This window comes from Orbicella franksi, chromosome 3, assembly GCF_964199315.1.
Source record: "Orbicella franksi chromosome 3, jaOrbFran1.1, whole genome shotgun sequence".
NCBI lineage: Eukaryota > Metazoa > Cnidaria > Anthozoa > Scleractinia > Merulinidae > Orbicella > Orbicella franksi.
Genome location: NC_138147.1, coordinates 15,751,460 through 15,762,631, shown reverse-complemented (window position 1 = coordinate 15,762,631; position 11,172 = coordinate 15,751,460). Strand labels below are relative to the sequence as shown.

The 11,172-nt window shown below is 40.9% G+C and overlaps 1 protein-coding gene across 2 annotated transcripts; it reads right to left on the bottom strand.

Annotated features, from left to right (window-relative positions):
- Positions 1 to 3,058: 3,058 nt before the first annotated feature.
- On the bottom strand, positions 3,059 to 9,410 carry LOC145481480 (uncharacterized). 2 transcript variants are annotated; one of them, XM_081459984.1, is made up of 7 exons: positions 6,956 to 9,410; positions 5,852 to 5,909; positions 5,605 to 5,709; positions 5,123 to 5,197; positions 4,494 to 4,583; positions 4,060 to 4,176; positions 3,059 to 3,125 (listed from the first exon to the last, which is right to left on the bottom strand). In XM_081459984.1, the coding sequence occupies exons 1-7, from the start codon at positions 8,725 to 8,727 to the stop codon at positions 3,072 to 3,074; spliced, it is 2,271 nt and encodes a 756-aa protein (XP_081316110.1). In that variant the 5' UTR covers positions 8,728 to 9,410; the 3' UTR covers positions 3,059 to 3,071. The 2 variants fall into 2 exon arrangements, with proteins under 2 accessions (XP_081316110.1, XP_081316109.1); XM_081459983.1 differs by lacking the exon at positions 3,059 to 3,125 and having other exon boundaries at positions 3,930 to 4,176.
- Between the last annotated feature and the right edge of the window lie 1,762 nt (positions 9,411 to 11,172).

Genomic DNA, 11,172 nt, shown 5'->3' with positions numbered 1-11,172 from the left:
TACCGAGTTACATTTTTGAAGACACTTTTGGCAACCAACTAACAGACACAAAAAGACAACAAACAAATGTCCCGCCCTCATTTTAAGTTAATAATTTCGAGAAAGTTGCCAATTTTGAGGATCCTGATCCAAAAGTGCTTACAGTCGAGAAAACTGTTTTAGAAATCTCGGCGTCTGTCTGTTCTTCTGCCAACTTAGATTACTTAAGACCCTGTTCTTCCGCCATAAACCATTGTTTGTGCTTAATTCAGTTTCTATGACAATGCGTACACTGAAAGCCAGCCAATCGAGATAAATTGTAGTAAATTTTCTCTAATACAAATACAAATGGTGCGTTTTCATCATGTTTTATAAAATGCGCAGGCTGTGACTGGTCAGTTCGAGTTCATTATTAAAGAAATAAAAAATGTATCCGAATGCATTATTGAGTTATTTAAGCACGTGGTGATTTTTAGAACACGACAGAAGTGCATAGAGAAGCACGAGGCGCAGCCAAGTGCTTCTAGCACTTCTCTTGTGTTCTTAAAAATCACCACGTGCTTATATAACTCAACAATGCATTCGGATACGTTTTTTATTTCTTTAATAATGAACTCAAACTGACCAGTCACAGCCCGCGCATTTAATCGAACATTGTATAAAACATGCTGACACCGGAATGGGGCGACTGCAAGGCTTGCTCGTAAGTGTTCACATATCGAGGAAAGATTTAATCAAAGTTTAGCTCAAACTCGCTCGTGAGGTATGTTTTGTGAGACTCACGAAGACTGTCCTTGATGTCCCCAGGAATGTGGATGTACTCTTCGGAGAAGTAGGGAAACCGGCCCATTAGGCACTTCTTTGCGGCGTGGTAGTACCTGACGGTCTCACGGTTGGATGGCCTACAATTTGCCCAATCTCCATTGATGGGATACATCCATCGTTCTTTGTGGGAGAAGATGACGTCGAAGGGAATTGTCTTCTTTTTGTGCCAGAAGTCTAGATGACAGGATTTACACCTTTTTGCATCCTCCGACAGGAACATCAACACAAATGAATTTTCGTTGTGGTAAATCTCAGAGTACAAAGGGGTGTCAGCTACTTCTGTTGATACGCTCGTGCTTGTAGTTGGCTTGCCCCGTGCTGGTCGATAGGGATATTTGTTCTTGCCTCCCTTCTTCCCGGCTGTCTCTTTTCGGACGTTGTGTTCGGCAAGAGCCATTCTACTACAAACCTTCTTTGATTTCTTTCGGATGAAATCAAGGTGGGCGGCTAGAATTGACTTCAATGCAGCTACTGCCAGGGAATGCTTGCAGATGTTGTCGTGCTTGTACCGTTTACACACATGTCGCATGATCACTGTAAACTGAAACCTGCAGTGTTCCGTTTTCAGATCCGGCACTTGCAACTTCAAATTGCAGAACTCCACCAGTTTGCATACTTGCTTTTCGCTGGATGGCACTGGGGTGGTATATATTCATCACTGAGCCCAGCGATTGCAGAGTGAAGCTCTTCCATCTGGTGTGCATGGACAACCTCAAAAACATTTTGTGTAAACTGAATCTTGTTCAGCTGTGAAATACAGGGATTTTCTTTGAGGAACGTTTCCTTGGCAGACCTCATGACGTTATTCATTGATTCTGAATTGTTGGAATAACAGCGAGCAGGTTTGCTGTCATCTTCTACTACCATTCCAGCTTCCTTTCGGACATTCACGACCATGTGAGAACCCATCATTTCAAAATGCTCGTCGAGAAAGGACCAAAACTTCGGTTTATACGCCTCATCCTCCCTCTTCAGAACCTCCCGCTCTCGTCTCTCTATTTCCATCTTTGCCAAGTCCAAACATTGGCGCAAGTCTTCTTGATTATCAGCATCGAGTATGCCTTCCTCTTTCCCATGAACGCCAAAAACCCATTGCAGGAAGAATCGTTGTTCCTTTGTTTTGCGAATTCCCGTTGTTCTTAGCTTCTCCGTGCAGTTGGTCTCAAAGTGTTTAAAACAACGTAGGCTCCTTGCATTTTTCATTTCATGTTCAAAGGCTTTATAGAGATTCTCTTCTCCGTCGGTAATAAAACCTTTTGCCTTTGTTATCTCCTTGCATTTTGCTGCACACGTCGATGCAAGAGTCCTGTAGGCGGCATAGGTCTTCTTATGATGAATCATTGTGGGACCTAAAAAAACAGGGCTTTCATTCGTCCTCTTAGACTTCAAGAGTTGATTTTTGTACACAATGGGAGTAACTTCAAACTGCCCCATTTTGAATGTTGGGTCAACACAGAATGGGTAGGAAAGTATGCCTGATGTGGTGTACTTGGACAGATCGGAACACATGCTGGAAGTTCCTAGAACCCATAGATCTTCGGGATAGTCGGCGTGGTGCAGAATCAGGTCTTCCTTGTCTTGGGCATACTTCAAAAGATCTTCAACGTCATCCTGTGTGACAGTACTGCTCATCCTGGACTTTGCGTTGTAAATTTGCTGTTTCGCGCGAGGCAGCTCCGACACAGAAGCACCGAAAACTCCACCAGCCTTTTTCCTCAGGTCGCTGTAAACTCCTTGCGATCCTTTCTTCTTCACGTTATCTTTAATTGACCCAAGCATGCTCTTCTTAAGTGGATAGAACAGCCTTGGGTTTGAGGATCGGCTGTTACCATGCTTCTGCACCTCTACATCATCAACTCGTCCTTCAGCGTTGTCAACATGGTATTGTAAAAGACAAACATTGTTAACGATGTTTCCTTTCATGTCTTTCAATATAAATATTGAACGCGCAAGAGATGGCGCAGCTTTGTTCCTCCTGGAATTCTGAACTAAATGATAGTTTTCCATGGAAGATAGCGGGGCTTTCTTCTTATGCAGTAATGACCACATACCATCATACCATTCTATTGTCCACACTGCACATCTAGGACGCCGTCGTATACACCATTCATATCGGCTTTTATGTCTTCCCAGTTGTCAAACCATTTCAAATTGATCAGGAACGAAGCATTTTCTCTCACCTTCAAAGGTTGACAGGTGCATTTTGCGCATGTGAGGCTGTGTTCGCTGATGATTTCTAAGGCTTGATCGACTGTGTATCTCTCAGGTCATCCCTTCTCAAACAACGGTATCCTTTCGTCACCATTCCAACATTCCTTTGTCTGCAAATGTATAGAAGGACAATACATAGTCAAACAAAGTTACTGCCGGAAAGTGATTTACAAAATACGTCCTGTTTTTACTGTGCAGTATAAAGTCAAAATTGTATCTGTTTAAAGGTAATTCTTGCAGAACCCGGCTTATGTTTTTACTAACATAAAAATAAGAAAAACGTCCTTATTAATTAGTTTTCAAGGTTTCAAAAATCCTCTCCACGTGAGTGTCTGCTTGCATACACTTGCAGTTTTTCCTAACAGGTTCGACGAAATGAATGAGGTTCACTTCATTCATTTATTTCTTAATCCGCAGTTCTGTTCATGTCTTCCATATATTCACTATGTCAATTTGATAAGAGCTCTGCCTAGGAGATACATCTTTTAATCCCCGACATAACCTCCGGATGCACAATGGAGGGGGGCTGGTGGATGCCACCCTTCTCGAGGTAGTTTTCAGTAGTTTTGAATAAGGAATTTCGCTTAATGAATGCAAAACATTGAGCAGCTGCTAATTAATCCCTTGCGGAAATTATGTCAGCTATGTGTCCGCGATGTTTGACGTTCCCGTGACTTGATAATTAGCAGCATGTCAAGGGAAAAAACAACATAATTCCACCTTGCACAAGTCTTCTGGCATTTTTCGATGTCCGTCATTTCCAGACTTTCTTAGAAAACAGTGCAAATCTAAGATTGCATATCTAAGTGGGTTGGGGGGGGGAACCTAGGTATATATGACGTCACATCCACCACAAATGATGTCCTCTTGTAGAGTAAGCTGTTCAATAATAGAATGAAACTGCGGTACATCATTTCCCCCCACCACCATCCCCTACCGCCGTAGTGGTGGGAAATTGCTTATACGTCCGAGGGATAACACTTTCGAAATAACGAAATTGTAGTATATTAAATACAAAAAAGATCCCGATTGAATTTCGCCTACCTTATATAAGATGCACAACAAGTCATCATTACTGCTATCAGAGTCACTGAGACCTGAAACTTGGGGTAACACCGGAGCATCATCCGTGCACACAAGCACTTCATCGTTACATTGCTCCTAAGCGCAAAGACAGTAAAAAATGTTCGAAGTTAGGACTATAGGCCAGTAATACCTTTTCCAACAAATAAAGCCAAATCTTAAATACATCGATATTTTCATTGCGAAAATCATATCAGCCTTTACGTGCTCACTAGGATAAACTTCTCTATTGGATAAACTGTGTGGATGACTCCTAAGCGACAACAGCTTGGTAAAATCAACTAGCAGTGTATACTCGTTCAAATTTCATTCCTTGTTTTTCTTGTATTTTACATTACAGATTTCATGTCTATTGTTCTACTTAACAAATACTCCTAATACGCTAACTGTTGTACCTCATTTCTTTGCGAACACGTTTGCTCCTCCTCTGTTTCACTGCCATTATTCATATCAGTACAATCGCCAGTGTCATTGTGTTTTTTTGGCTGAAAAAGAAAACATTAATAAAGTACGGGAATATCTAGCTTTAACTGTACAGAAACACGGACAACAGGCGCAAAGGCTGAAGGACATTCCTGAGGTTAACCCATAAACTTCTATCCTCTTTCAGGAGTATTTTTTTTTATTTCAGGATGGGCTTCGTACATATAGATGGGAATCGATGTGTCATAAATGTTTGTATTCATGAGCATAAAATGAGACAACATGATCTTATCACTCCGTCGATAAATGACCATCAGAAGTCTTACTCTATATTCTAATGAAAAATAAGGGCTATATAATCAGGAATGACAACCCTTGAAATAATATCCGGGAGAGACAATTATGTGGGGCTTTCGTTCGTCTTTTTTTGGGGTGGGGCGTGGGGCGGACGGTATGTTTTAATAATTTTACAGCCATACTCGATTAAACAAGCATGCAGGCGCTATACAACGAACATTGCACTATGCGCATAGTCAATTCCGCGACCCATCTGATGTCAAAGTTGATGAATACTCAAGACGATCTTAGTGTTTAAACGTACCTTTTCGCCGCGTCCAGTTTTCTGATGGTGCTTTTTTACGCTCTCTTCATCCGTATGGGGACGCTGTTCGGTTTGCTGGAAAGAAGGGAAGAAATGCTTTGATGAAAAGTCATGTGGGGCGTAGGGCGGACGGTGTTTTTTAATAATTTTACGGCCATACTTGATTAAACAAGCCTACAGGCGCTATACAACGACCATTGCACTATGTGCATAGTTAATTCCGCAAACCATCTGATGTCAAAGTTGATGAATACTCAAGACGATCTTAGTGTTTAAACGTACCTTTTCTCCGCGTGCAGTTTTCTGACGGTGCTTTTTTATGCTCTCTTCATCCGTACGGGGACGTTCGGTTTGCTGGAAAGAAGGGAAGAAATGTCACTAAGATCTCCATTGGTATTTGGTACTGTGGAGGTCTTTCGCATCAACATTTATTTATTGCTCTACTAAACAGTAACCCAGATATTCAGGATGTTGAGTCGTACCTTTGCTTTGTCTAGTAGTCCTGCATTTCTTTCCTTTTCTCCGTGTGTTTTGCTTTGCTCTGCGTTCATGCGAGAACTGTCACCAATGCCTTTTTGGTTCTTTCGCTGAAATGAAGGCCAAAAAGTTAAGGAGGGCGAGCGTAGAACTTGGAAGCCTTACACCAATGAATGACTTTATCATATGTTGCTATACTAAATACATTTTTTCTTCCTGCTTATATTCTAAAACTTAAGCATTACTCCTTACCCTTCTATCCTGGTTATGTGCAGTAGGGTACACTTCTTCAGCAACTGGTTCAGAAAAACTTTACAAATGAAGTATAAATTAGAAGTTTGTCAGACCAACGCCCATATTATGAAATTGACCACGTTGAGTCTCCCCTATAGAGCCAAGCCTCAAGGAGGAGTCTCTTGTGGTAATCCCTCACCCTGTCGACAATGGTGGTGTGATGGAAATCCATGTAAGGTATCACGCCAATAACAAAAGCGAGGCAAATTTGCGTCCAAACGAAAGCGAGGCAAATGCAGAACACACAAAATCTCGATTTTTCTTAGCTACACAAGATTAAGGTTGCCTTCTCCTGTCGTCGAACACAACAAGTTAACGTCATTTGCAAGAGACAAAAGCACATAAGGGATTGAAATGTGTAGCGTGCGCTCACAGTGTTGGAATATTCAGTTTTGCCAAATACCATATTTGGAAACACGAAGAGTTTGTACACGAATACTTTTTTTACAATTACTGAGCGATTTCTCGCCCGCTAATTGGCTAATTTTTATTGTCAATAAGAGTACAGACGGATGAAATTTGAAAGCTGACGAAATCAGCGAAAGTTTTGTCAAACATATCAGCACTGGTTCAGCGCTGCAATCTTGATAAGGCGAGAATCATACCACAAATTTGCGTCCTAATATTGTCAAAGTTTGTTGTAGATCCACTCACCTAGCGGCTCGTGGTTCTTCACACGCAACAACATTTTCGGTTTCGCGGTAAGTTACTTGAATTTCCACCTGAACACTGTAAATTAACCGAAAAAGAGAACTCATTAAGTGTATCCAAGATAAGTTTTCTAGACTATTGAATGGCAACGAAACAGAAGAATTTAACCGAATTTAACTTTATACAACCAAGCTTATTCAAAAACAAGACTAAACAAGATTGCGCCATTAAGCGCAGCCTAGCGCGCGCTGTGAATTTAAAAAAAAAATTGAATTTTTTTTCCTGATACTCCAAATATGGTACTATAAATGGCAACAAATGTGTAAACGCTTTGTACAATACGAATTATAGGGAGTTACACATTTCAACCCTTATGGGTTTCTGCAAGAGATTAATAATGAGTACACTTACTTTGCATCCAGTGTAACGACTGCTAATGATTGAGCTGTGGTTGGATTCACTCCGCCATGGTAAAGTCTCTGCCAAAGCCACACACAGATAGACATCCAAACCTCAGGGGTGTTTTCATTTCCTCTAAGAACGAGGCCATTTCCATTTCCGAAGGGGGGTGCAACTGGATGCGTGTCGATGACAAAGGGTTTGCTGTTATGACAACCAATGGTCAGTACAAATGGATCACTTGCATAAATTGCAATGAAGCGCTCAGTACCAAGAACACAAAGTTTCGTGAAAAGGTTTTCTCTTCCTTCATAAGTAAATACCCCGTCTGCATAGGGCAGTTTCTCGGAGAATTCCAACAGGTATTTGATAATCTGCTGTTGCTTAAGAATTTCATATGCTTCTAGGGCATCGTAGGTTTTTCCCAGGTCGCGGTGCTCATTTATTCTCTCTGGTAAAGACAAAATGGTCAACTCCACGGCTTTTGGTAAATTTTCAAAAAATTCCTCCATTTCTGATTCATATAAGATGCTTTCTGCAATACCAATCGAGAGGAAAGCACACGTGTTCGTCGCATCATTCACTGGCATTATCTCCGACTGTAAGGACTCTACATCTCCTTCGAGTTTGCCGGCTAACCTTTGATCAAACTCTTCAAGAGCAGTTGCCTGGCTAACCCTTAGGTTAACAACCTGCATGTCCCTCGAGAATCTATCTTGTCTCCTTGCTAAAATCTGGGCTGCCTCTTGCAGGGGCAATCTTTCCTTTCGGGCAAAATTAGTGCAACCCCTGTAAACTTTCTCTAACTCGCACCAAACTGTAGCACGATCAATGGCGTATTTTTCGTCTTGTAATGGAAGCTTTTGTTTCTGTAAAAGAGAGACGATGAATTCTTTCAACTTTTCTTGACTGCTTACACCTCCTTCAGATCGCACTTCCATGATGTAGGGGGTTTTAAGGCTGGGGTTAAGCATCGAAAAAATTATCATGCCTAGGGCCCAAATGTCTGCCAGCATGAGATCGGCAATGGACGCACTCGGTATGATGTTCTCTTTCACCAGAAGCTCTGGTGCCATATAAACCACTGTCCCCCGATCAATGGTGGTGGTCTTAGTTGAAAGGACTGCCTGGGTTTGAATGAAGAGAGATCTACTTTCACTGAAATCAGTGAGCTTGCAGGCAATAGGCCTTGCTTGATAAATCTGCTGGAATTCTTCTGTATCCACAGACAACGAGCTGTAATGTTGATTACTTACTAAAATGTTCGCTGTTTTTAGGTCTCTGTGGGCTATCCCTTTGCCGTGAAGGTAAGCTAGGCCACCGATTATCTCCGTAGCTGCATGATTAACAACTTCATGAAATCCGGCGCAGTTGTGCTCATTTATCTTTAAAAGGAAATCAGAGAGTGCGCTAACACGTACCTCTGGACCGAAGAGTTTAAAGTCAAAATACACGTACTCCAGCATTATGGCTGGCGGCTGATGGCAAACTGACATGAATTTAACAACATTGCGATGATTTAGGCCATTCAATAGAGCCACTTTTGAGAAGATTTTCTTTTCTTCTGAATCCAGGGCATTCAACATTTTTTTGATAATTACCGTCTCTGATGTGTCCTTTCCTGGCGCGTGGTAATCGGTAGTATAAACATCGCCAAATGATCTGTGGCCAACACGATCTTTAAGAAGCAATTTGTTGCAGTCAAACCGCGGTATCCCGTCATTATGAGGTTCAGGATCCCTTCTCAGAAGTTGAGGAAGATTAAACTTCCGAAAATTTGCCATCGTTGTTCAACGCTAGGTCATATTTTAAAAAGCGGCAGCCTACGATCAAGCGTTCTTTGTTATCGCCACTGGAAGAATGAAAAGATCGACTAATGAAAAGTCCTCAAATTGGACTTTTTAATGGAGGTGTGATTTCCGCTGGGGAGCAAGTTTTTGTTAGCTTTAAATACATCTCGAGAGATTTTTTCTTTAAAATACCCAAAGATAAACAAAAAATTAAGTCGTTCATAGCAAGGGTTGTTTAAAGACGCAAGTTCAAACCCGATTTTTTGGACTGACACATCTTCGAACTTTCTCGAAATCTGTGTTTTAACAAATCTTTACACGTGATTGGAAACAGACACAACGGAACTCCAGGCATCAAAACTCAAAGGATTTAAGGTTCGTGTTTAAAATAAATTATTTGGACACCTTTACATCTCTATACCTTTTCTACGAGACGTTAAGTGTCCAAATTGAGCGGATAAAAAGAACGGCTAAGTAGTTTTTCGAGTTTCAGATGTGAATAAATTACCGCGCCAATAGCCAGGCTACCTCGCCAAAAAAGAACGTAGCTTTATCTGATGGCATCGCAATTGAAAGGTACCTTATAAGGAGGCGACAAACGAGTCATCAAAAATATATATCCCTGACATGTACCAGGCATTTTTTCCTTCCAATGGTAACTAAGATGACTCAAAGCCACTTTTCCCGCGCCCTGATTACGGCTGCTCAATATTTTTTTCCATCTTAAATGTGCATGATATTTTATTTAAACTAGAAGCATATGATCGATATTTTTTGGGGATTTGCACAACCCCCCCATCAAAAATCTAATGGTCCACCCCTAACAGAAAACGCCTGATCGTGTGAGATCGAAATTTGGAAAAGAGTTTTGGGGTCTTAAAGAGCGTTTGAGCGAGGGTCTTCGTTTTGTAGTTTGACCCGGCCTAAACTACAAAACGAAGACCCAGTCGGTTTCGCGTCTTTTGGTGTCTTAAAGAGCGTTTGAGCGAGGGTCTTCGTTTTGTAGTTTGACCCGGCCTAAACTACAAAACGAAGACCCCGTCGGTTTCGCGTCTTTTGGCATCTTAAAGAGCTTTTGAGCAAGGGTCTTCGTTTTGTAGTTTGACCCAACCTAAACTACAAAACGAAGACCCAGTCGGTTTCGCGTCTTTTGGCGTCTTAAAGAGCGTTTGAGCGAGGGTCTTCGTTTTGTAGTTTGACCCGGCCTAAACTACAAAACGAAGACCCCGTCGGTTTCGCGTGTGATAGCGTCCGATAAAGTACTTAAGCCTGATTATCGATGATTATAACTGCCTTGAGTTTTAAAGGCGTAAAATTATATGAGCTCTTCGTTTTTCGGTCTTCGATCTTCGGTCTTCGATCTTCGGTCTTCGTTTTGTAGACACCCCAATTTTTGTAAATACTTCTTTTCAGAATCTATGTTCTGTTTTGTCAACTAAGGGAGATAAGGATTTTTATAAGAATTATTCCAATCCACATTCATCGAATCAGACCTAACATTAAACTTTCAATGATAATCATACTTCTGCTGACTGTATTCAGTTTGTTTTCTGTGCCCTGCAAAATGTCATTAAGCAGGCAATATTTGGTGAATTTATATCAAAAGAGAACAGCAAAACAATTTTGGACAGCTCTGTCTTTTGAAAGCAGAAAATCATACACCCATCCTACACAAGACTTTAACCTCCCTTACCATTTACATTAACAACTTTTCCCTCTTACACACTTGAGGACAAGTTAATATCTGGCATTATAATCCATCAGATATTTTAGCTAGCACGCAGTTGGTGTAAATGTGTCACGTGACTGATTATACACCAGATAAAACTGAGGTGATGTTCCCCAATTTTCAAAACTTAGCGTGTTGTGAAAAATATTCAATAGACAATAAACACAACAGCCTTCATTTGGCAGGAAAATATTCGCATCTATTTGTCCATGGACATCATCTGTTCCTCAAAGAGCACATTGGTCCTCTCAAAAACCTGTGTGCGCTCCTCAGAACAGATAATTTTCACAGAAAAGTATCCTGGCATGTTTTCGTATGTAGTCTATATAAGCCACACATCAAAAGCTAGCTGCAAATTAAGCTGTAGTTTGGGCTACACCCTAACTATAGGAAGAGTATGATATTTTTCAATGTTTTTCCGTTTTTAATTTTGAATACTTTTCAATACAAACTGTGACCTTCACACTACACCAGAGAAATTTGAGATTGCTTGTGTTTGAGGTAAACTTGTGCAGAGAAATCACACGGTTTTTGTGATATCATCATCTTCGAAAAGCTTCACTTTCAAACTTTTTCATTCATACTGGCATTTTCAAATTCCTCCAGTTTGTAGAGCAGAGCATTTTAGAAAAGTTCCATTTCCCTGACATTATATTTTGGACAGTAGGCCTAACTTAAAAATAAAGTTGCATGTGTTTTCAAATTTCTCT

Excerpts from the sequence above, each read along its gene's own strand:
- LOC145481480 (XM_081459983.1), bottom strand. The coding sequence starts at position 8,727 with ATGGCAAATTTTCGGAAGTTTAATCTTCCTCAACTTCTGAGAAGGGAT. Across the intron at positions 5,910-6,955 it reads GTCGTTACACTGGATGCAAA|TTTTTCTGAACCAGTTGCTG; the intron begins GTAAGTGTACTC and ends TCATTTGTAAAG. Across the intron at positions 5,198-5,604 it reads GACTACTAGACAAAGCAAAG|CAAACCGAACAGCGTCCCCA; the intron begins GTACGACTCAAC and ends CCTTCTTTCCAG.